Raw genomic sequence first — 26,897 nt, forward strand, 5'->3', positions numbered from 1 at the left:
TATTGAAAATTACTTAGGTGTTCTCCAATAGAGTTAATGTAAATGGTAAACAACAGGGGAGCCAATATGCACCCCTGTCTGACCCCCCGCGAGATAGGGAATTTATCTGAGCATTCCCCCAGACGTCCGAATCTGACCCTTGCCCCTGCGTCCCTATAAAGTTCACGAATAAACGTGATGATTTGGGCATCAAGGCCCAAAGAAGAGAGTGTGTTCCAGAGGAATTCATGATTCACACAATCGAACGCTGAGCTTAGGTCAATGAAGGAAATATATAACTTTTCGCTCTTCGCTTGAGTGTATTTTGCAATAATTAAGGCCAGGTTCAAGCACTGCTCAACCGTTCCCTTGCCCGTCCTAAAACCATATTGTAAGTTAGAGATGGCCTGATTTTCAGTCTCCCAGCTCTGGATCCGGTTTAGGATAATCCTACCGGCCACCTTCATCAGTGCATCCAGAAGAGAGATTGGCCTATAACAATTTGGGTCGTTTCTGTCACCCTTCTTGAATATTGGCACGACAGTAGCGTCAGGCCAAGATGCCACAAATCCCTGTTGGTTAGACTTGTTTAAAACATTGGTAAGTAAGGGTGCCCATAAATCCATCTCTGCCTTATAGACGTCGATTGGGACACCGTCGGGACCCGGAGCCTTACCGGGTGGACTGTCCTTAATAGCTTTAATGACCTCTTGGAGGCTGAAGGTAATATTCAACGGAAAAGCATTTCGCTCGCCTGGTCCGCCGGGGTCCATCAAACTGAGAGTTAGCGAAGGAGGACAGTGCCCTACAGTCGAACTATTATATAACTGCTTAAAATGGTTCACCCAGGTGTCCCCTGGGATAGCCACGTCTAAGATATCTTCCGCTCTGCTTTGCAGGTAAGGGGCATTTACCACTTTCCAAAAAAATGTACTATCGCGTTGTAGCGAGGCCTCACGTAAGGCCGCCCACGCCTCCCGCTTAAGGGTGGCTTTTCTCGTTTTAATGGTCAATTTGTAAGCTCCTCTAGCTTGACGGATTAGGTCTTGGTTTTTTGGTTTAGTCTGTAGGGCCTTTTTGAGAGAAGTCAAAGCTTTGGTGCATTTATTATCAAACCAACCTTGTGGGTGCTTAGCTGTTTGCCTATGTTCTCTAAATAAAAGATCTTTTACTGTCCGTTGGATATTAGAAAAGGCAGCCACGACTTTATCAGGCTCCATGTCAGCTGTTAAACATACATGAATATCCTCAAGAGACGTCGAAACCAAGCTCTTTAGGAAGCCAGCTGGCTCAACTTTATCCCATTTGACAACATACCCATTTACAGCGCCGAGATTAACCTTGGGGGCATAATTAGGGTTCTTCTTGGGTTGACTACATTCTCCCATTGTTTTTACAGAGAATGATATGGGGTAATGATCTCCGAAGAGAGCCTTTCCAGTCTCCCAGAGGGTTATGCAGCCAGCATGGGCCGGGGACATTAAGGTAAAATCTATGGTGGAGTTACACCCTCGCCCATTGAAAGTTGGTTGAAACGGGATGATCGGGCTGCACAGTTCGTTTACAAAGGATAAATTCAAATAGAACATCATGTTATTTAAGGAGTTGCCTAATTGTGAGTGGGTGAAATGGGTAGGGCAGTCTTCCCCATAATCTGCTAGGCCGCACAAACCAGTTGCAGAAAGGGGGCAGACAGTGCAATTAAAGTCACCTACCCAGATTAACACCTTCTCACCTACAAGATTGTCTATTAAAGATATTATGCTATTTAGAAGGTTGTGAAGAACGTGCTCTGTATGGATAGATGGTACGTTATTATAAAAATTAATTAAAATTACATTGACAGAGCGGGGCCCTTTAAAGATCAGGACCTGATAAAACTCTGCATTAAGACACTTGTTGACCCTGAGTTCCGCAGTTGTAGCCACATAAGTACAAAGGCCTCCTTTATTCCTGCCCTGCTTACTAATAAGTGCGGGCGAATGAAAGGTTTGGAATCCTATAATGTGGATTTCCTCGGTCGTCCAGGTTTCCTGCAAACAGGCTATGGTATGTTTATTAATAACATCCAGCCATGCTTGCTGGTGGACCTTTTTACTCAAACCTGCCACGTTCCACGTAATCAGGCTGTAAGATGAAAAACTCGGCCTAACTTCCGTGGTTGCTACACTGGAGCTTATACTAAAGCTAATATCGCTGGGTAAATGTTGTGTCGTTAATAGCTGAGGAGTCACAATGGAGGAAGAAAGCCTACATTCCCTATTGGTTGTGCTAGCACCGTCAAGCGCCTGTGTCCTTATTACCCCAGTCCCCTCTGTTTCGCCAAATATAACTGGGTTGTTTAAATCCGGTGTATTGACATTGTCCATAATAGACTTTGGGTTAATGGGGTCAATCAATGTTAGTGGTCAGTCGACCATTTCTAGACCGCTGAATCGGTTATGTGTGGGAATACCGGACCAAGGAACCCAGCGAGTGCGCTCATGGTTTACCTCCCTCAACGTATGTGTCCCACCCCAACTGTCCCAGTCTCTACCCAGGTGTCGATGCCCCACCGTTTTCCAAGAATTGTCATATTGGGGATGGCAGGGACCCATTGTCTGCCTGTGGCTGTCATGGTCGAAATAGCGGGGATCCATCGGTTGCCAAGATGGCTCTTGGATGTTTGACAACCTTGGTGGGTAAAAGAAGGAAAGCCGTTTGATGCTTATTCCTCCACTTTCACATGATTTTTCCCATGCACAAATATGGTCGACTGCTCTAGGATCATCAAAGGTTACCACGATGCAGTCGCCTGGCAGTGATTTCCGGCCTTGGCCCACCCAGGTGGTTCTACGTACCATAAGGATCCTGTAGGACCTTGTCGGTGGGACAGGGCAATTAGTGTTGAGCCAGAATTGCACTTTATTCTTTAGGGACCATGTGGGTTCTGAATTATAATCCAAGAGTTCAGGGACACCTGTCATTACTGCCACAAGGGGGTAGGCTTCCGGGGGCAAGTCAACAGGAAGTCTGGGCAGTTGATCTACCCTCATACCACCTGTGTCAGAAACTGAGGGTGCCGTTTTTGAAGCTATCAACGGCCAGGCCGAATTTGTTGAGGCTTGAGCATTTTGTACCATTGTTTTTTGGGGCAAGGTACTTGCCACTGTTGAGGTGGCGGTGTTTTTAGGGGCGGGTTTTGCTGGACTATTAATTTTTGAGTTAGTAGATGGAATTAATTTTTGTAATGGGGCAGTAGGAGTAGAAATACGATTTTGTGGGGGTGCTGATTTGGCTGGATTCTGAATCTGGTTTTTTGCTCGTGGAATTTGTGTCCCTAATACCTGCTTAGTCTTATGCAGATTTAAAAGATTGGTCAATTTATTTTCTATTTTTGTTAACCTAAGTTCTATTGGGGTGAGTAGTGATTTCAATAGATCCGCTATACTGTTTAATGACATCTGTAAATTATCAGACCGGAGTGGGTCTCCACCACTAGGGACATCAGTCAATGAGGCCACAAAGATGGGGTCGGAACTATCGTGTGCTGAGCGATGTAGTATCGCAGAGTGAACTACTTGTACCTTTCTCGAGTGTAAGTTCTCAGTTGAACTAGGCCTAGAAACTGATTTATTAAAAACTGGTGTATTGGGAACTAGGGAAGGCTGGTTTATGTCTATCTTCCTTTTCCTCACAGCACCCTCCCTCCTCCCTCTATCTCTTCTTGTTTCGTCTGGTGTAACTTGCGAGGATAGCTGTGGGGATTGCGGGAGGAGGTCGGGGGATTTTTCCAGATCTGTGCTGGTCTGTAGGTCTGATAGCGGAGATGCAGATAAATCCACCATGCTTGGTAAGCTACGCCTACCTTCATTCAGTGATCTAGATTCAGGAGCAGTAACTAGCTCAGGGGATCTTACACTCGCTAGAGTACACAAGGAAGATCTCTTGGTGCGTGCAAGGTCTAAAGACACCCTACCCTCCATAAGGCTAATACTCTGATCAATAAAAGAGTTTGCCTTAATGATAAAATCGTCCATTGGTCCTAGGAGGTTACCCACCCCTCCCGCGGCCTTTTTTTTCCTGCCTCGTGTTAGCACCATTGTATCAGTGGGATAGATGGCTTGCCGATGAATATATAAAGGGGCAGGTGTACGAACCCCAGGGAGGTCCGGCGAGACAGGACAGATAAAGGGGGGGTGGCCCGGTCCCGGCCTCCACCGTCCTCGAACGGCCTCAAACGGCCCGCCCTTTGCCCGGGCTTAGCCCCGGGCGCTCCCGCGCAGCGGGGAGGGATGGCAGAAATATAGTTAGAGTGACGCGCAGGGGGCGGGGCTGAGAGGGAGAGCGGGCCAGGTGTTTTCAATCGGCCAGGCAGGGACTCCTGGGACACGGAGTCCCTGCTGAAACGCTCGCAGCCCTACCCAGTTCCCCAGAGCGCCACAAGCCTCACGGACACAGCGCAGTTCTCCCCAAGGTAATGCTGGTGAAGCGGGACCCGCGAAGCGGGTCCGGCGAACAGTTGTTATTAAAGGCAGGTCCCCAGAAGGCAGAGAGCAAAGAACAGCAGCAGGGCTTCCTCTTCAGCAAAGCGTCCCAGTGAGGAAAGGCAGGCAGAATCCTTTTCACACACCGTGTGCAGGGGGCGGGGCTGAGAGGGAGAGCGGGCCAGGTTTTTTCAATCGGCCAGGCAGGGACTCCTGGGACACGGAGTCCCTGCTGAAACGCTTGCAGCCCTACCCAGTTCCCCAGAGCGCCACAAGCCTCATGGACACAGCGCAGTTCTCCCCAAGGTAATGCTGGTGAAGCGGGACCCGCGAAGCGGGTCCGGCGAACAGTTGTTATTAAAGGCAGGTCCCCAGTAGGCAGAGAGCAAAGAACAGCAGCAGGGCTTCCTCTTCAGCAAAGCGTCCCAGTGAGGAAAGGCAGGCAGAATCCTTTTCACACACCGTGTGCAGGGGGCGGGGCTGAGAGGGAGAGCGGGCCAGGTTTTTTCAATCGGCCAGGCAGGGACTCCTGGGACACGGAGTCCCTGCTGAAACGCTCGCAGCCCTACCCAGTTCCCCAGAGCGCCACAAGCCTCACGGACACAGCGCAGTTCTCCCCAAGGTAATGCTGGTGAAGCGGGACCCGCGAAGCGGGTCCGGCGAACAGTTGTTATTAAAGGCAGGTCCCCAGTAGGCAGGGAGCAAAGAACAGCAGCAGGGCTTCCTCTTCAGCAAAGCGTCCCAGTGAGGAAAGGCAGGCAGAATCCTTTTCACACACCGTGTGCAGGGGGCGGGGCTGAGAGGGAGAGCGGGCCAGGTTTTTTCAATCGGCCAGGCAGGGACTCCTGGGACACGGAGTCCCTGCTGAAACGCTCGCAGCCCTACCCAGTTCCCCAGAGCGCCACAAGCCTCACGGACACAGCGCAGTTCTCCCCAAGGTAATGCTGGTGAAGCGGGACCCGCGAAGCGGGTCCGGCGAACAGTTGTTATTAAAGGCAGGTCCCCAGTAGGCAGATAGCAAAGAACAGCAGCAGGGCTTCCTCTTCAGCAAAGCGTCCCCATGTACTAATAGTTTGTAGGCCTCCTTTATGAGGCCCCTACGCTGCCGTTGCGTCACTTTTTGTGACGCTGCGGCGGCTTAAAAAATGCGCCACACTGCACCATATTTACAAAGTGATGCATCTAGGCAGATGTGTCACTTTGTAAACCCCTGCACTACATTATGCCTGAGACAGGCATAATGTATGCAGTGTGGGCTTCCCAAAGCAGAAAAGCCTTGTAGAAATGGCGCAGTGAGTTTTGGACACTGCTAGGCAAGATGGCGGCTGTGTGAGGGTCTGCGATTCACCACCCATCTATGGCTCCAGGGATCACCCGAGGAAACATCAGTTAAATATGCATTCGATGGCCATTTACAATATACTATACTGTTTGAGACGACTGCTCGGAAGGACGAGAAAACTCGCCCACCTGCTGATCCGGACTGCTTTGGGGATTCTGCTCGGCATTGGTGGTGGCGGCCGCCAGCTCCGATGGGTCAACATGCCACCAAAGCCTTCCAAGCCTCCCCGGGACCGTGGGGAGGTTGGCGCTGTGGGTAATGGAGCAAGCACTGCGGGGACCCAGCACGGCCCCCGGCAACTCAGAAAGCGCCGAGCGGGAAGAAAGGAGGAGACGCTACTCCCGCAGCGGCAACAGGAAGCGTGGAGGCGGCTTCAGGAAAACTGAAAGTAATGGATCAGCGTCCAGGAGAGGAGGCGGTCTCTGCCCCCGGCAGACAGCGAGTGATTCCGTGGATGTTTTCCGGCGGGGGAAAGAGAGAGTGTAGTAGAAAGGTGAAGCAGACATGGAGGTCGATGAAGCTAATAGTGAAGCCACAGCAGTGCCGGTTACAGGCGGAGATGGCCTTCCACCCCCAGGTACTGAAAGTATGGGACTGGGGCCTTTACCATTTATATGTTTAGGCCAGGAGGAACTCCTGCGAGTGGAAACTTGTTAATAAGAAACAGGAGCAGGCCACTAATGAAAGCTTAACTGTCAATCCCAGGCTCACTCTCAAACACAGTACATGATCGCAGAGACCCCCAAAGGAGGCGATACATTTTTTTTTCTCTTAACAACTCTGAGCCATCTAATGCTAGCAGAAATGAAGTATCCATGCTGGAGGATTCAGAGCAAGTCTCAGACAGTTCACTATATAACCCCAGCACGCAAAAGCGCCTTTCCACTCAGACACGGCGGAATAGAAAAAAAACGCAGGATGCAAGACAAACTGATTCCCATCAAAACCAATCTGGACAATTAAAATGGGATTATACTACTATGCATTTTGGAATTGATGATGGATTGGCACCCGATGCCAGCGCTCAAAGGGAAAATAATACACTTTCTTTAACTAAGGCTACAACTGAGGCGCCTCCTTCGATGGATCTCATTCCACTCTTAAGCAGATCCAATCTGAAGCTCGACAGGAGCATAAGAGGACTCATCATGCAACAAAGATGATACATGGGGCCATTCGTAAAATAAACAAAACCTGCACAGAAATTGCTGAAAGAACAACGGTGTTGAAAGAGCGAGTGGTGTCTTTAGAGACCGGAGCTGAGAGTATTGCCCAACAAGTTACATCAAATGAATCCAGGATGACGGATGTCATGTGGAAGCTTGAAGATTTTGAAAATCGCAAGAGGCGTAACAATCTAAGGCTATTGGGTATTCCGGAAAAAGCGGAAGGGGATGACATTAGAGGGTTTGTGCTGCGATTACTGAAGGGCGACTTCCCCAAGCTTGCACACTGGAATTGGGATACAGAAGTACAGCGAGTGCATCGTTTCCTTCTCATGTTGAAAAAAAGGAAGGGGCACAATGATGTGAATGATAAACCCCGTGCTATATTCATTTTTTTGGGCAACTTTCTTTTACGACAAGCAATTTTTGATAAGGTGCACCCTGAAGCAAGACGCTCAGCTGAGGGTTATTCCTTTTTCGTCAGGCCGGACTTCTGCCACACTACTGTGGAAAGAAGGTGGAGGCTACGTCAGCATATCACTCCCTTCCAGAAGATCGGCTGCGAGGTGCATCTGCTAAGCCCTGCACGCCTCAAGGTCATACACCGGGGAAATATAAGGGTTTTTTCTTCTGAGATACAAGCACAAGAATTTCTACGTGAAATATCAGGAGTCTCAAATCAGAAAGATCCTGAAGGCTGATGTACTCTGACAATAATCATACTTACTGTGAGAAGTTGGCCTGGCATATGCTGGTCACTAGTTATAGTGGCCACCTTGCACCAGTCCAATTCGACTCTTATGGTAGATAGGTTTAAGACAACCTTTTAAAGGAAGCTATCCTAGTGGTAGCTATGGAGAGTAGCCTTCAGGCTAAGTCTCAGAGGAATGTAAAGCAGCTTGTTTTACCTTATAATCTCTTGAATTACCAAATGAAAGGACACCACACAGGTATATATATCAAATATATAAATATTTATTTCTAGACACACTCTACTAATCTCTTTATGAGATTAGAAGTCAGGAACATATGCAAATAGCAACGTTTCACAATAAGTTAAGGACAGATATGGCTGGGGCCCTAGGGGCGTACAAGACCATATACTAAAAAAGAGGTTTAGGAAAGTCGACTTGCAAGGGGACAAGGCCTAGGACCTGTAGAATCGCTGGGGCTTCACCAATCCACCCAAGGCAGGTAAGTAAAGGACCCACGGGAGGCGCGTGCAGTGTGAGAGCACAGCCGCGGGTTCCCTATTGATTTCAATGGAGCAAGTCGCAGTTGGATTTTTAAAGTTTAAGGGTACTTCTAGGAGGTCGACAAGCAAGTCACTTACAAGGTAAGTAGTTCGAGGGCCAACACCCACAGGAGTACCAGAGTGCACGAGTTACCTCACCCAGGGAACCCGGGTGCATAGGTGTCTTTTGGTGTCGGGTCGCGTCGTCATTTTCTATGGAAGCCGAAGAAGTTTTGCTGCTTGTGAAGGCTGAAGAAGTGTTCATTGGAATCCAAGGCTGGATTCACGATGAAGAAGACTTGAAAGCAGAAGGGACAGTGTTCACAGTCACTTGCCAGTGACCCGGGGCGAGGAAGATGGATGCCCACAGAAGTCGGGTGATCTCAGGTGATCAAGGGTGTTTTGACTCTTCAGCCACGAGGTCCAGGAGGCGTCGAGGATAACCAGGAGCTGGATTTGGAGTGTCCCATAAAGTCTGCAGCTTACTGAGGTGTCGGCAACCGGATTGGAGCCAACAAGCCTTGGCAAGTCTCATGGAAATTGATGAAAGTCAGCGGTGCAGACCAGCAAGGTCTGAGGGACTCACCCAGCGAGGGTAAGTGAGGGCAGGCCTGGAGCAACCAGGGGAGCCCTTTGGTTTGATGAGAAAGTCTTCAGGGGATCCACAAGCCAACGGGCAAGGGATCATGAAGATGCCTCGTGAGGATTCACTTCACAGGAGCCCATGGTCACTCGGGACAAGGTAGGCCTCTGATTTTCAAGGGAAATTTTGATGGAGGCTTGGACCACACGTGGTCCAATGCACAAGTTCATAGAATGTCGTGAAGGGGTTGCACTCGACAATAGTGCACGGTACCCGGGTATTGCTGTTCCTCGTCACTCGTGGGGTCCACTCACCTCAGCTCTGCTGGGGACTCACAATGGCCGTCGAGAAGTCAGGAAATCCACTTCCAGGGCTGCAGAGACTTTGGACTCCAGCGGGAGCGGGAAAGTTTGCGACTGTTGATTCAAGTTTTTGGTGCCTGCCAAGCAGGGGTGTCACTCCTTAACTCCAAGGGAGATTCTTCTGTCTTCCAAAGGTAGTGGAACATCGAAGGACCAGGATTCTTCTAGTAAAGCATCGTCCAGGCATATCTAGTTTGCAATGGCAAGGGTTCCCTATCTTATACTAAAAGAAAGGGAGGGACTAGCTCTATGATCACTCCTCTGGGAGGGTCAGGGGAGTGGGTGGTTACACCCACTTCCCTTTGTCCAGTTTAGTGCCAGAGCAGGGACAGGTAGCCCCTGAACCGGTTTGAGCTGGCATATGCACAGAGGAGCCTACTGCTCCCCCAGTGCAGGACTTCAAAGCACTCTAGGAGTGCACCCCCCCCAGCCCCAATACACTAAATCCTGTGTGGAAGGTGGTGACACCTCCCTGTGACAGGATACCTATTGCTGGGCCTCCTCCTCTGCGAGTTTTAGTCAGCAGCAGGAGGGCAGCTCAGTGTCTGTGCTGGTGGCATCCATTTTGTGATGCCAGGGCTCTTTCAGATTTCTACCGTGTTTCCACAGTGTGTACATGTTGTCCCCTCTAGAAGGGTGGGATCATACTCCCACACCAGTTACTGGTGTGGGGGTATGATTCCAAGTTGTTTGACACCAAACACGACATGTTTTGATGCAGTCATTCCAAAGTTAGCATTGACCGGGAGGTTATAATGCTCTTAAGAGTATATGGTTTAACCGCATCCACAAACAGCCACAGAGGATAGACTCTGCCAGCTGCAGAGGGGTCCTGCTCATGCAGAGGCACCCCCTCACATTGTAAACCAAGCACCCTGCCCTCAGGATTGATAGGGCCTGCCTTAGGGGTGACTGATAGGTTTATATGTGTGTGTATGGTGAGATATAGGAACCTATACCTCAGTGAGGAGTGCTAACACTACCTCACCCAGGCTGCAGTAGCAGGCCTCTGGTGTCAGATTTAGTCTGCTTCCCAAGGGTGGCATAATACATGCTTCAGCCCCTTGTATGCCTGTGAAGTACCTATGCCCTTGGTACCTAAGGTACCATATACTAGGGGCTCATAAGGTACCACAGTATCCAATCACTAGTGCATCTACTATGCACTCCAAGTTGTTTAGAGAGAACAGAGAGACTGGGGCCCTGATTAGCAGGGACCCAGCCAGACTATAGTCAGAAACCAGTGTAAACATCAGAAAAAAAGTGGGGGCAACATAAGTGCAGATCCTACTCCTACACTTACTTTCTGTTGTTTATTTGGGGGAGTTTGATGGGTGGTGGTGGGAAGCAGTATCATGCAGGAGGTATCACAAGGGTCCTTGGAACTTTTTTGCCGTAAGGTAGGGTGGGAGGAGGGGGGCAAGCTTTTGGGTGGGTGGCTGGTTCAATGGGTAGAATTATATGGAATGGCATGGATATTATCCAGATTTTTAAGAAAGCTTTGGATTAAGACAAATGGGAACTCGACTTTGACAAATGGCAAGGGGTAAGCTCAGAATTGCATCTGTTAACATTTATGGTTGAAACAATCCTCATAAAAAGCACAGGGTCAATGAAGATATTCAGCATCTGAATGCGGACATAGTATGTCTGCAAGAGACACATATCGAAGCTGGGAGACAAAAGATGGCAGAATTAGCAGGTTTATCAGCTAGTTTCCTTCACAACCCAAGGTACACGCACAAAAGGGGTAGCTATGTTATGTTATGTTACTACCATTTATATAGCGCAACAACTGCCCCAGTAAAGGGGCGTCCCGGCACTGTCAGCAAAGCAACTAACACGGAGGGAAGGCAGGGACTACACAGTGGGAAATAAGTATGTTTTCATGGCCTTCCTGAAAGCCAAATAGTTGGTATGGCTTCGAATGTGAGTGGGCAGTGGATTTCAAAGGAGGGCTGCCCTGCCGCGGAAGGAACTGCCTCCTGCCCGCACTCTCTGGAACCCAGGGACCCTCACCAAGTGCTGGCCATGTGAACGGAGCTGGCGCGTGGGAACATAGGGAATAACTAGGTTGGCCAGAATACTAGGGGTGTTGTATTTCAGGGCTTTAAAAGTAATGCAAAGGGCCTTAAATTCAATTATCCTGGCCACCGGCAGCCAATGAAGCCGGTGGATTGTGGCTGACACCTGGCGGAACCTGCGCAAGCCAATCAGTGATCTGGCTGCTGCGTTCTGAACCCGTTGTAGCCGAGCAATCTCTGCTTTATTTGCCCCTAAATACAAAGAACAGGCATAGTCCAATCTGGACATTATAGCTGCCTGAATGATAGTCTGGCGCGTCGGGGGGTCAAAAAACCCCAGTAGGGGTTTCAGCCCCCGTAAGAGCCCAAAGCAAGTCCCTGCCACCTTTTTGGTTTGGACTTGATAGCTGAGCGATGAGTCCAACTATCATAGCCCGCAGAAAAACCTTCAGCTTTTCACTGCCTAAAGCGGATCATTTGGGCAGATGGGATATTACTTTATGCAATGCGGACAATTACTCCTTAGCGCTCTGTTCGGTCTACGGTTCTGTGTTTGATGACCCTGCCCTCTTCAATTGGTTAAATATGGAACTTGTTGGGTGGCCATTGCCTTTAATTATTTGTGGGGATGTTAATTTAAATTTGAGTGCTAACACTATTAAGCAGGGGCCTAATCTATATAGCGGTCATAAACCTAAAGTTTTTAAATCTTTGCAGAATTTATATATGACTCATGGACTTATTGACATTTGGGCCTCACAAGAACCCCATGATGCTGGCTTTACCTTTTCTTCAGCTCCACATCAGTCACATTCTAGGCTCGACTATTTCTTTGTGTCTCAGAGACTCTCGACAAACTGTCCAATTTCTAAATTTCCACGTGTCATGTCTGACCATAACCCACTAGTCCTCGAGATACCACTTCAAGTTCCAAGGAGGGAGGTACCACGCTGGATTTTCGATAGAGCACTCCTTTATGATGAGGATTATATCGCATGTATGAGAGTATGGATTCCGAGATTTATATCTGAGAACAGGGATAGTGCACGTTGGATATTGTATGGGATGCTCTGAAAGCTGGGATAAGAGGGGAAACCTCAAGGTATGGCTGGCAGTCCCAGAAGCAGGGTAAATTGTACATGCAGGAACTCTATAGCAAGCTAATTGAGGCAGAGAAGCAATCAGTAGATATTATTATGAGTGGGGGGGATGTGGGGCAGGCACAAACACGGGTAGCATTAGCTAAATCAAAAATTTTAGAAGTCTCGACAAACAAAGCGGCAGGGAAATATGCAGCCTGGTGATCCAAAATGTACGAATGCAGCGAGAGAGTGGGACACTTGCTTGCAGTACGTACTAGACAACGGGCGACACGGGGTCATTCTCGCGAAGGATGATCCTCAAGTTGGGTTAGTTTTAGAGGCTTTTGATATACGGGCTGCCTTCCAGTGATTCTATCAACAGCTTTACACTGAAGAAACCACAGGAAGTGAGAAGGAAATTCAGGATTATCTAGCAGAACTCCCAGGGGGAAAACTAACTAGGAAAGAAAGAGAGGCGCTGGAGGTACCCATTACGGCCGACGAAGTTGCGGGTGTTATCAGCTCCCTGGCTAATGTGACGGCGGCAGGCACTAATTCTGTTCCGGGGGAATTCTAAAAAAACTTGCTCCCTTCCTACTAGAGTTAATGGTTGAGGTTTTTCTAGAAGCCCAGTCTGGTCGGGGGGCACCCGACTCTTGGGGCTCGGCCAACATTGTGGTCTTTCCCAAAAAAGGGAAATCGGTTAAGGAGCTGGGGCTTACTGACCTATAAAGTTAATTAATAATGACGTAAAGGTCTATGCCAATATTCTGGCAAATCAGCTAGCGGCTGTGGTTAAGAAATTGGTTTCACCCACCTAACATGGGTTTGTTCCCGGAAGGAGCACTATTGATCATGTTCAAAGGGTGATTGCTCTCTTTGATGCTGCGGGCTTACGTGAGACCCTATCAGGCTAATCCTGCTAAACGCGGAAAAAGCCTTTGATAGGGTCTCCTGGCCACTCCTGTGGGCAACTCTTTAGAGTAGAGGGATAGGTACAGGCTTCATTAAGGCTATTTCAATAATGTATAGTAACCTGGTGGCCAGAGTCGCTATTATGGGGGAATTGTCAGGCCCTGTGTCAATTAGTAGAGGGACTCGTCAGGGGTGCTCTTGCTCACCCCTATTATTTGCCTCGTACATTGACCTTTTCGTCAGGAAAATTGTTGATAATAAACAGATTTTAGCAATACATAGCAATGGGGGGAGCACTAAGATCCTGGCGTATGCAGACGACCTGGCTATTATGACCCCTGACCCACTCCGCGCATTAGTTGAAATTGAAAAGAGAGGCACAGTTTTTTGGACATATTTTGGGATATCAACTAAATTCCAACAAAACCCTGGTCGTTGTTGGCAAGGGACTTCAGATTAATGACCCTAGGGTCGTACGGAAGGCAACATACCTTGGGGTTAAAATAACAGCGGACGTGTCTAAAATCGTTGAAACAAATTTAGATCCATTACTCCAAAAATTTAAAGCAGATTTTGACTGTATAGACAATCTCAAGTTAACATTGGTTGGGAGATGTAATGTTATAAAGATGGTGTTTGTGCCGAAAATGTTGTACTTCTTTAGGGCAATTCCGTTGGCTATCAGCAACACTTGGTTTAAAACTATGAATCAGTTGTTCACTAAATTTCTTTAGGGCCAATTGTCGCCCTCGGAGGGCGCTAAAAATGTTAACGCTAACTAGAGATAGAGGCGGCTGGGTGGTCCTCAACCTTCAGCTATTCCACTGGGCTGCTATATTAACTAAAATAGGAAGTATAATTAGGGCTGAACTGGATCAAGTACAGAACGCCTCAATTTATGATTTATTACTGGGGTCAAATGCCAGGGGCTGTCTTCTGCACTATACGAATTTTAATTATTACAAAAGGATGAAGTTTAAGACGCTGATGTGTGCTTTTAAAATCTGGACTTCAGTTCGAACAAGGCTTGGTTTGGGTCTCATTAATGCTTATACCCCATTGTATGGCAACAAGTCGTTCCCTAGCATCTTTAATGACGGATATATGAAAAACTGTCAGAAGAAGGGTGTTAGGCTGGTTGGGGATGTCATAGATGAGACAGGTGTGATTTTCTTTGACATGATTAAGGAAACCTTTGGGGTCGACAACAGACAATTTTTTAATATCTCCAGATAAGAGATTTCTTAGCGAGAAAACGGGGAGGTGGTAGTGGCTTTGCCCGGGTGACGCTGGTGGAGATTTTGCTTAAAGGGGCAGGTACACTTGGAGGGATCTGTAAAACATTGAATGAGACGATGATGGATGATTTATCCAAACATTGTGACTGCTGGCATGAGAGGCTATTGATTGGAGTGTGGGAATTGGAAGATTCACTTTATATGGCCCAAACCTCATGTATTGCTGCCAACCTCCAGCTGCAACGTTTTAAAACTTTGTTTAATCTCTATATAACACCGTAGAAGATTTCCAAATGGGGAGGAGTTGCGGGATCAACATTTCCACGCTCCGGCTATCCAGCAGCAGACATCATTCATATGTTCGCTTCCTGCCCCGAGTTGGGCATATTTAATAGGGAGATTGGTTCTATTTTAAAATCCCATCTGGAGCAGCGAATAGAGTTGACACCCCAGCTGGTTGTACTGGGAGTGAGTAGCCCTCAGCTACCGGCTCGGGCTCAGACCTTTCTCCTTATTGCAATGATAGTATTTAGACACTGTTTAGCCACTCGTTGGCTCGATTCTGTTCCACCTATGGGTCAACAATGGCTAGGGAGAGTTCTGGCAGTGTGCAGGCGAGAGACTGCAGTAGATGCAAGAAAGGGGCAGAGAGCAAGAGCAGGTCCCTCTTATTAGATGGTCTGATGATAGTCGCGATGGAGGCAATGGGTGACACATTTTTTGAGCCCGTGCTTTAGTGCGTTTGGCTCTACTGTTAGGTGTAATACTTGGAATGATCCTGTTTGTTGATACTTTTTTTGGGGACATTGTTTTTCTTATGTTTTTTTTTCTTTCCTATGCCAGTGGAAGAACTGATCTTTTTTCTGTTCTTTTACCTTCATTTGCTGCAGTTTTCTCATTATAGACAAGGCCCAGCCAGGGTGGGTGGGTGTTAAGGTTCTTCGGGGTGGGGGAGAGGGGGCAATTTTTCAGATGACGGCGTTATCCATTTGTACTTCTATGTTTGCTGTATTGTTTTTGGTTAAAAATTTCAATACAGAATAAAAAAATAAAAAATGGCGCAGTGAAATCTATAAGATTTTACTGTGCCACTTCTACAGCGTCAGTGTGTCAAATCCTTACACCTGCTTGAATCGGGCATAAGGGGTGACGCAGTGGCTTACGCATGGGGCTTGCCCCATGCGAAATGACACATTGCTGGAGTTGCGTCTGTTTTCAGACACATTCTAACAATATGCCATTTATGCACCTACAGATACATCAGGATTACTGACGTGTCTGTAAATCCTTGCGACATGGAACACCGTACTGTAAATACGGCGCATCCATGGTGTCACAGGGAGAGCGCACTGAAAAGTGTTGCATCGCTGTTTTCCCCCAGCTATGCGACACTTTTCATAAATAAGGACCTGTGTGTTAAAAAAGAAATATGGCGCACAAAACAACTACCTTTTTGAAAAAGTGCACATCGCACAATTTCACTACTCGGTGACATCATGCTAAAGGCTAAAATTGAGACATATACTGTGTGTTGTTCCCTTTTACGTGCTCTTTGATCAACAGACCCCATAGTAATAAAGCTATCAAGTTTAGATTAAATGGTTTCCTTAGAGCCACTGGAATTATGCGGTGGGGTGGACCAATTATGCAGCAGCGCTGACTAAATTATATAACAAGAAAAGGCAAATTATGCAGCATAACATGCTATATTTATATAATTACTAAATTATTTTTTGGCATTTTTTGTACGTTACCACTGTCTGCTTCAACCTATTAGCTCCAGTTCACACCAAAATACTGCAGTAGGCAGCAGAAAGTTGACCAATTTACCTTTGGGAAGGACCTTCCAATGCGGAGCAACAAGTGTTGCCACATTCATAGTAACTTTTGATCTGTATGAGCAAGGAAAAAAGATGTTTCTCTTATAATCTGCAGAAAATACAGCATGTGATGGATTATGTGGCAAATGCAGCAAATCCATAAATATGCGGAAAATGCCGCAGCCTCAAAATCACATAATTCCAGTGGCCCTGCTTAGGTGAAATGAGTTTGCCACTTTTATCTCCTGCCACCCCAGGCAAATGTCTTGGTATCCCAAATATGACCAGCCCTGCCTCTCACTATTAAATTGAGAGCTGCCTTGCAGGTCACTGCCTTTCTCAGAGCTTTACCATTTATGTTCATACATAGAATTGGCTGCTGTTTACCTCCACTAATTGTTTGTTTTTCTTTTTCACGGCTCAAGGCTGACAACCCGGATGTGGAATTATATGGCGCCATTGCAACTCAGGTAAGGGCCAGCATCCTGAAGTCAGTCCTTAGTCATACAGCTCCCCACCTTACTTTCACTCTATCCTCTCACTGCCATTGGCACCTCTTAGCTGCAGAGACAAACGTTTTGCAACTGTATGTGGGGTGGCAGAGGGGGCTGCACTTCTAGTCACACAGGGCACTTCCAGGGTTAGTAGCTGAAAGGAGCTGCATACAGTTTGGAAGGAAGAGCTGTCCAGCTCTGAGGGGTGATGTCATTGAAGGGGGTGGATGGGGTCGGGCTGTCACACAAGCAGCTGTGCGGGGTTGGGATGTCTTCATGGAATCTGTGCTCCAGGGGTACATGCTAGAATTCTCTATCTGCACCCCTAGTGGTAGTGATATGTTAATCCTGGCCAGGGCTGTCAGTTATTTCCAGTTGCATTATTGGAAGTGTTAGTCCTCTCCTAGTCACAACTCACAAACAGGAGGGGGCGGAAATGCTCTATTACTTACTGGTAATCTTCATTACTCCGGGTCCCGTTGTCCTCGTCCCATTCATTACTATGTGGAGATAACCATCTCCCGACAGAAAAAAAGATCAGAAGAATGCTGGAACACTAACCCCGCCCCTCCCACCGGGAGTACATAAGGGGTACTTACCCAGCATTCCGCCTGAACAACCAAGCCCACAACAGGAAGGCCGGCCGGACGGGAGGGAGGGCGGGTCGTATGAATGGGACGAGGACAACGGGACCCGGAGTAATGAAGATTAGAGCATTACCCCCAGGTCCCTTATGTCCTCGTCCCATTCATTACTATGTGGAGAATACCAAAGCAGAAAAGCCGGCCTTCCCAAACAAAACAGAAGCCAACCCAGGAAACCACACCAAGGCAGCAACCGCAGGAAGCAAAAGGCAGAACTGGCGAAACCCCAGGCAGAGCCCCCGACAAGAGGGAGCCCCATCAATCCTGGACGCACCCAACAAAACAAAGGGAGGACAACCAGACAACCAGACCGCCAACCACAGAGGCCAACCAGCCCACAGCAGGAACACCCCACAGCCAACCAGAGAAGGGGAGAGCACGGACACACAAGCCAGCCGAGGCAAGAAGAAAACAACAGCGAGGAGGCTACCCAAAGAGAAAGGCCAAGAGCCAACAGGCCAGCAAGCCAGATCCTGGCAACACGATCCAAACCCAGGCATAGAGAACCCATGCCAGCCGAACCAACGCCCCGGAAAGAAAAAAAACACCCAGGGGATAAGAGGGTCAGAGAAACGCGAAGCCCCAACCAAAAACAACCAAAGCAGGCCCCAGAAAAAAGGGCCGAGAAGCCCACCTAGGGCAGGACCAACCACAAGAGAAGAGAAGCAAACAACCCAACCCCAGAGAGACCAGAGGACAAACCCCTGGAGCCCCACAAAAGAGCAGCAGGCCCCCAGAGAAAAAAGGTCAGCAGCAGCCAATAGACCACCAGCACCCAGTCTGGAAGGCGAGAAAAAGCCCACAGACAGGGAAAGAGGGAAACCAAGGCACCGGAGAAGGAAGAACAAACCCCGGAAGCCAACCCACCTGGCCCCGAGAGACCAGGAAACAAGGCACCAAGGGAACCAGCCCCTCTAGGAAGCCCGAGCAGCAAGAACCAACAAGGCAACCAACCGGGACAAAGAGACCCGGAAAAAGAAGGAGGAAAAGGGAACAGGAGGAACCACATGAACCCCAGAACACAGCTCCAGCAAAAAAAAAACAACCACAAACTGGAGGAAACCGGAGCAGGAAGCAACAGCCCGAAGAAGGCACACCCCGAACTCCAGAGAAGGAGTGCAACCGGACGGCCAAACAACCCACAGAACCTAAGCCCAGGCAAGGGAACCCCAAGGGAGCCAACACCAACAACAGGCAAGCCCAACCAGAGACAGGCCAGGGAGCGACGACCCCAAACAGCCCAAGCAGAAGGCAGGGGCAAAGACACAGAGGCCAGCAAGACCAAGGGCCAACAAACCGCAGAGGCCCCGAAGGAGCGGGACAGGCCCAAACACCACAGCACGGAACCCCAACCTACCAGGGGAGAGGAAACACGAAAACAACCCGACTAGAGAAGCAACAGAAGCCAGGGAGGATCGCACAAGCACACCAAACCCCACAGCCCGGCACAACCCACGGCAGGGCATGCGCAGGGGAGGAACCTCCAGGGCACAAAACGGCAACTGAGGACACAGCCGGGAGGCCAAAGCTAAAGCCAAGCAACCCGCACGACCAGAAGGACCCGAAATCCCAACCCAAAACTGGGGGAAAGCCAAAGAAAGGAAGGCCCCAGCAGAGCACAGGCCAGGACCAAGAGGCCACAACGGCAGGAACACACCACACCAGAAAGGACCGGAACCCGACAGCAGACGGACCAGCCACCCTACAGGCAGAAAAGACACCAGCAAAGAAGTGCCAGGCCACCCAAAGAACCTCCCACACAGCCGCAACAGGCAGGCCAGGACCACAGCAAGAGCGCAACCAGACAACCTCGAGCAGGCCGTACCAAACAGAAACCAGCAGACAGCCAAGTACAGGAGCCAACAGGGAGGAAGGCCGAAGGCAACAGGCAACTAAAAGCAGGCACCGCCGAAGGCCAAGCATAAGCAACCGCAAGCCTGCAGACCAGGAGCGACCGGAACATGGCCCCCGGAAAAACATTAGTACAGGGCAAAGCTGAGGCACAACTCCGGCAAAACAACCACCAGAAAGGGCAGGGACAACACCCTCCCCCACAGCGAACCAAGCCGGAGAAGAACACCGCAGGCCAGAAGAGTCCCAGCGGAGGCTAACAGTACTCGGGGGGCCCACCCAGGCAGCAAACATCAACCACCCAGCAGCAGCCCGGACACCAGAAGAGACCAGAAGAAGCAAGGGGAAATGCTGAAGGAAGAAGCACAGCCAACAGCCAAGAGGCCAAACACAAGACACCCCAGGGGAAGACAAAATCCCCCGAGGCACCAAAGCAGAGGAGGAGCCCTGAACACCACTCAGTAGCTAGGAACAGAGAGGACCGACCAGGGCAACCTGAAGCACACCCGCAAGGGAGACAGACCCCGAAAGCAGGCCAGACCAGTACCACAGCGCCCGCCAAGAACCAGCAGCCCGGGAAAGCAGAAAAGAGGAACCAACCTCAGCCAGAAACCCAAGCGGGCGACCCCACCCAGGAGAGAAGCCATCCCCAGGGAGGAAAGGCCACAGGCAAAAAAACCCGGAGGCCAGGACCGCAACAACCAGGCCCAGAACACAGCCAAGTAGCACCAGCACCAAGCCCGAATGACAGGGCTGGCAGACAACCAGGGCCAAATGCAGCTCAAACAAGCGTGCCAGGAAGAACCACGCAGAAGCGCAGGCAAAGGCAACAGGGAAAGGGACCACGAGGGGCAGAACAGCAGCAGGATGACAGATACAAAAAACTGGCACCGAAGCCACAGGCACAACCTCCAGGATAAGCAATTCACATGCGCAGAGCACCATCCCAGAGACACAGGGAAAGCCAAGTCCCACAAACTCGGAGAGGAGGCCGGGACACTACCAGGAACAAGGCCCCCACCCCAAAAGACAGCCCAAGGTAGCCACAAAGGCAACGTAGAACACAGGACCCGAGTAGAGCCCAACAAACATGCCCCAGCCCTGTCCGGACGAGCCAGCCAAACGGGAGAAAAAGGCAGCAGCCCAAGGAACAGGATGTAAAAGACACTGCCAGTCTATGGCAGCAACGACGGACTCCCTGCCACAAATGCAGGAGAAGCAAAGCATGCAACATAAAAAAGCCACGGAGAGCAGTATGCATCCAGGGACACCGAGCGACGGCCAGCAAAACAAACCGGTCAACCTTGGGACCAAGCGCAGAAAGCGAACCCCTCCAGGCCAGAACCCATGACAGACACGAAGCACAAAACCGTGCGTCATGGAGCAAAGACGTGAGTGCAGGTCGCCAGGCCGCACCCACGTGTGCCACAAGAGAACGCACACACATCAGGGAGCACACAAAAACAGTGCACACCATACAGCAAAAGCATGCCGCAAATATGGGAGACCAAGTGACGTGCCCAGAATCACACGATTCCGAAGCAAGAGCACTGCCCGGGACAACAAACACGGGACACCAGGCCCCAAATCCGGCAGCACCACGAAGTACAACACCAAACGGAGTCCACGGAAACACAGCGCCACACAAGCTGTACAGGAGGCAGCAAACAGCCTTGGAGTAGCCGCATCGCGCAGCATATGTGACACAGGCCCTCACAATAAGGGCGACAACATACCAACCCCAGAAAGGGAACAGGAGCAAAAAAGCCATGCATATCATGAAATGAGGGGAAGCAAGGACCAGTGAAAAGTAGACCCCGTGGCCAGAGGCTCTCCCGGACCGAGAGCGGCAACGCTCCTGCGGCTCAGGGAGTGGATGGGTGGCGGGAAGAAGCCGCGGAGGAAGAGCCCCGCACCCACTGTCCGCAGCAACAGGTAGCAGGAGGAGAACATCGCAACCGCAGGGCTGAGCGGAAGATACGGGAGAACGCCACTGTGGAACCTGCAAAGCAGAACAGAGCCCTGGACGAAACATGCACTTCCTCGTAACGAACCAAAGGCGTCAAGCTGTAACTGGGAACACAGCAGAGCGAGATAACAAAACACCGCTACGCGGGACTTACCCGGAGTGGGGGCTGAAACACCAACAGGAATAAGGCCCCCACTCCAACATCCGGCTCCAGAATCCACTGGACATGTAAGCGCAGCGCGTCTTCCACCAGGCCAGGCCACAGAAAGACGCGCTCAGCGACCCGGAAGCAACCGGGAGGCGGCGCACCTGCCGCAAAGGGCCGGTAACAATCAGGATTTCCAGCCAGGCACAGTCTGCCACCCAGCAAGCCCGGCAGGCCGGGAGGCATACCAACACAAAATCCCCCCCGCTCGCGAAGCCAGGCAGCCGGGCGGGGGGAGGAGAGAAGAAGCGCACGCCACCCCAGCCCAGCAGGAGCAGGAGCAGCACCAGCATCCAAGTCCATGCTGTCGACAGACAGAAAAAAAATAACAGGCGGAATGCTGGGTAAGTCCCCCTTATATACTCCCGGTGGGAGGGGCGGGGTTAGTGTTCCAGCATTCTTCTGATCTTTTTTCTGTCGGGAGATGGTTATCTCCACATAGTAATGAATGGGACGAGGACATAAGGGACCTGGGGGTAATTCAATTGGTGCGATCTCTGAAGTCAGAGTGCTCTCCAATACACAGATTGAATGACAGGAAAGACTTCTAGGGGCCCGGAAAGGCTGTGTCCGATGGTCAGAGCCTTCCGGGCTGCATTGTAATTGGACGCTCAGTTTACTTTCTGAGCGCAGCATTGCAATGCTGCCGATCGGAAACTAAACCAGCCGCTCATTCCGGATGGCTTCTGACGGGCTCAAGGAGGTCAGTCGGGACCACCAACCAGAGGTAGGTTGGTCCCAGGACCGAGACAGTATTGGACAGATTTAAGTCCGCCCAACATCGTAATTAGCGCCCTAATATATTAACGGATTGTGGGAAATTGCTTTCTTTCTATTGGCTGGATGTCAGAAATACCCTTTTTTTCTATTTGCTAGATGACAGCATTCGCTTCCTTTTATTACCCAATAATAGCAACCCATTTAATGTTTTTCTCTATATGCCATGAACTGCTTTTCTTTCATTGGCAGAAGGTCAGGTTCCTCTTTTCTTCTATTGGCTGATTACCTTGAATCAGATTCAAAAACTTAAAATTCAGTTGCGATTGTGCGTCTTATGAGGTATCAGCTAATCGAGTGTTTTCATTTTGTATTTCAGGGTCCGCCTCTTCTAATGGGATCTCCAGGGCCCCCGGGGCCCCCTGGCCCTCCCGGCCCGCCTGGAGTCGTCTATCTAAATGTGAGACTTTCCATTTACACAGTTGCTTGTTTTCTCCAACCTGCGCGACAGATGTGAGAGCCTGTGAGTCTATTCGAGGACAAAGGTCATGGCGCCCTTTCTCTGATCAAGGGCTATCGACAGTATAAACAGCTAGCTCTAGTGAGAGAAAGGAAGGCATGGGATACGTCGATCTGTCATAGATGATCTGTTATAGATGCAGCACATTCACCGATATGCAGCAACATTACAGGAGTGTGCACAACCCCTCCCCAGGGCAGAGGTTTAATGCTGTCCGGGCAACAGGCTCCGTAAACACGCAGCGAGGAAGTACTGCTGTTGTTCTCTATGGCTTGCCAATAAGTGCGGATGTCCAGTTACCCATCCTCTGGACTCGCTGCTCTTTCCCTGTTCAGTTTACTGTACTTTGTCTGGTTAACCACTGTTTCCCTGAGTTGACCCTGGTTCCCCAAGAGGACTCGCACCCCCCCCCCCCCCTCTGATGAAATTGAGGACCCCAGGCTGTGCAGGGTGAAGGATATTTTCCTTGTGCCCCCCCCCCCCCCCCATGAGCACAAGTGGGGTGTCTCTTAAGTCTTTCCGGACTGTGAGGGCTGTCTGTGACTAGATGATTTGGTCACGTGACAGGGTGTACCATCATTATCCCCCATACAATGTATCACACTTACTACGCATGTCCCCAGTCAGCGCTGACAGATTGCTACAAGAACATTAACTCAGCTGATGACGCATACATGAAAAGTGGCTCCGTGTCACTTGTCGCACTTTCAGTGGGTCCTGGCGTGTTAGGTAACAACACTTTTCATGCTTGCATTTTTGGATCAGTGATAAAAGCAAAGCGGAACTTTAAGTCCCAGAATGCAATTTCCAGTTGACAAAAATGCCAGGACTGGTTGAAAGTGTCCTCCATGATGTGGACGCGTTTCGTAACAATACTGAGACTTGCAACGGGGCAGATGTATTTGTTTTATCCCTAACTGAGAGGGATATTCATTTTTATGAAAACATTGTTGTGACCTGAACTGCTAACACAAACGAATGTTTGTTTATACTTTAGAAACGTGCAATCACAGTTGCCCCAACATATTGTGATTCCCCGCAGAGAGAGAACATTCAATATAGCTTAACAATAAGAGAGAGAGGGAGTTTATTAGGAGCCACTCTTAGTCCCCAGGGCTAGTATATGTAATCAAAAGAAGAGTGTGTCCGTCAAGACTGAAAAAAGTGCAAAGGTGTTGAGAAAAAGTGAATCACTGTGTTTAAAAGAACCCTCACTCACCAACCTAGTTGGTGACATGCTTCATCATTGGGTTCCCACCGGAGAGACCGAATGTCTCCCCGGTGTGCTGCGACGCCTGATTTACAGCGGAGCTGGTTCTTTGTGTAGAGACAGTGCAATATGTGAAAGTGCTGGGTTAAAAAGGTGTCACAATTTTAACCAATAACGTACTTTAATAGTGGTAAACAGGACACGGTTAAAAAGGTGAGGTGGACGTGTGAACTCTGGTGACAATTAGACCAGCTACGTCCTAGTTCAAGTGTAAAGTGGTCAACATGTTTCTGCCTCTGATTGTAGTACACGAAGCATTCGTCAGGACCTAATTGTGGACAACCACGGTGGTATACGCTCGCTAAGGCGCACCCTAACCAGTGGTGTCTAGAACCGCTGACACTTACGGTTTAAAGACAGGCCTTCAGGATTTCTGAAAGCTTTAAGTAAGTTCTGTTGAAACAAAAGAGAATAAAACGACAAAACAGACAGTGATTCACAATATACATATATATCAACAGAAAACACAACGTAGAGAAAATACCAGTCTGTGCACAGACTCCACGTATGTAAAAGGTGAGTAGCCATAATACCTGGTTGGGTGGAAGTAGACATTCATATCAGCCCATGCCGGTATCGTGAATTGTCATGGCGTAATTGTGGTGATGCCAGTAAAACTAACAAGAAACGTAACTGTGTAGTGAGAGCAACACTCTATTTAGCGGTGGTTACGACAAAGGTGAAATTTTACCCATGGCGTGTGCTCAATATAGAAAGAGATGGCCATCAGACTATGAATCAGCATAAAAGTATTGCTGATTGGAGGAGGCAACGTTGTAGGCTTAAATACAAAAATGGAGAACACAAGGTTTATCACACTAGTTCAAAGACGCCAAAACGGGACGATGAAGTTAGTAATTGGCGCTTACGTGATGTTGTATTAAACGACACAACATGAGTCCAGGCGGGGGGGGGAAGCTTGTAGTCACACTCTAGGTAAAGAGAGATAGGTATAAAGTTAGAAGTAACTTACAAGATATCGGCGAAACAGCAAGGTCCAGGAAGGAACCTCAACTTACTACACCAAAGCCTCCGACCCACGGGAAACCTTCTAATCCCTCCTACAGACTCGAATGTTATCGTAAACCCCGTAAACCTCGTAAACATTCAATGACACCTTTATTTTACACATACCCTGAATTTAAAACTACCTTATCGGCCTGTGAGTTCCCCAAACGCCGGCGAGGATACATTTCTAGGCTTTGTGGCAGTTAGCCGGTGCCATGCACTGAATGGCCACCAGATGTCGCTGCTGTGCCTCAGTTTATCTGCTCCCTCCAAGAGAGGGTTAACAGAGTCTCGGGCCAGATCACAAAACATTTTTAACAGATGCTTTTTTTTTTTTTAACATATTTTATTGATTTTACATAACAAAATCCAGGGAACATTAGCTGGTATTGCTTACTTGACAGCATAGGAAATCCCATAGGAGACATAAGTGCAAGCATAGAAAGAGGAGAGAGAAAAATACCCCAAATATATATATATATTCACTTAAAAAACCATAGGTTTCACACATGTTATAGTTAGGTGGATATTTCACTCGTAAAAAAACAATGAAATTCCCCCGTTATAGTTACTTCAGATAACTATAACTCGCGCACCCGCAATCCTCTGCTCAAGACGTCACATATTACATCACTCGTGACATGGTCAGTGGCATCACTCTTGACATCACTGATGACATCATCCTTGTGATAGAGTGGCGGTCGGGCGAGTTATAGTTATCTGAAGTAACTATAACGGGGGAATTTCATTGGTTTTTTAAGAGTGAAATATCCACCTAACTATAACATGTGTGAAACCTATGGTTTTTTAAGTGAATTTGCAAGGTTTTTTAAATGTTAATTCCTAACTATAACGTGTGTGAAACCTATGGTTTTTTCAGTGAATGTGTACGGTTTTTTAAATGCTAAGTTATGTATGTATTATTATTTTTTTTATATATTTATTTTACCATAAACTACGTATTAAAAAAATTAAAAAAATTAAAGAATTTTTTTTTGGTTTTTCACCGTGCGCGCACCCCCGCGATTTTTTACAAAAAAATTAAAATGTTTTTTTCTGCCTTTGGGGTCCTTCAGGGACCCCCTGACAAAGGCTAGGGGGTCAGGAACTCTCTACCCTGCCCCCTTTTCACGTTCGCCACCTTCCTTTTTCACTCTCGCACTGAATACAAACAAAATGGCGGCCGACACTTCCTGATTTCGACCGATTCGAACGTTGACTAACATGTAACCACCAATCAGAATTACGCTCGCGCACGTTAGGGTGCTCGCACGGTGCGTGCACGGTGCTCGCACGGTGCGCGCACGGTGCGCGGCTATAGATATGTATGTGCTTTTAACTGCAATTTTCTCAGGAACTACTGAACAGATTGACTCCATATATGCAAAAGGCACATCCCTGAGCTGAGGACTACCTCTCTGCCAAATTTCAAGTAATTCTGTTCAGCCGTTCGGGCTGTACCTTGGACTAAAGGTCCCTATGGAAAATTGCATGGGGAAGACGCGTTTTGGGACCCCCCTTTTTTCTCAGCCCCCGCTTGACGAATCCCCCCGAAACTTTCAGGGTAGGAGCGGAGCGGAGCGCCCCACCTATTTTGAAAATTTCGCGAGGATTCGTCAACCGGCGCCAAAGTTATTCCAAATAGAATGTTGCGGATTTCCTATGGAAACACGGTCCTAACTATGACTATCTACTGGCGTCCGCCAGTATATATATATATATATATATATATATATATATATATATATATATATATATACAGCCCCACATGTTTAACAGTATCAACAATCGCCATTGACAAGCAAGGAGTATCCACATCACAGCACCCACTTTTCGTCATTGCTCAATACGTTCCCTACTCAACGGAGCATGTCATGTTATATATCTGCCAATAATAACAGTCCCTGGTAACCTTGTCCCTCCTACGAAGAGAGACTAAAACTAACAACTATACCCACTCCCCCTCCCCCCTGCAGACTCAGCCAGAATCCACATCCGAATGACCCAC

General features: G+C 48.7%; 1 protein-coding gene across 1 annotated transcript in view; it reads left to right on the forward strand.

The window, feature by feature from the left end:
• Nucleotides 1-26,897, forward strand: part of LOC146869594 (uncharacterized) — a 243,168-nt gene that overhangs the window by 157,159 nt on the left and 59,112 nt on the right. The window contains exons 14-15 of the mRNA XM_085640151.1: nucleotides 16,637-16,681; nucleotides 22,471-22,551. Coding sequence (XP_085496277.1) covers nucleotides 16,637-16,681; nucleotides 22,471-22,551 — 126 coding nt within the window. The remainder of the gene's footprint in view (nucleotides 1-16,636; nucleotides 16,682-22,470; nucleotides 22,552-26,897) is intronic.

Source organism: Triturus cristatus, chromosome 1_1 (genome assembly GCF_964204655.1).
Source record: "Triturus cristatus chromosome 1_1, aTriCri1.1, whole genome shotgun sequence".
Taxonomy (NCBI): domain Eukaryota; kingdom Metazoa; phylum Chordata; class Amphibia; order Caudata; family Salamandridae; genus Triturus; species Triturus cristatus.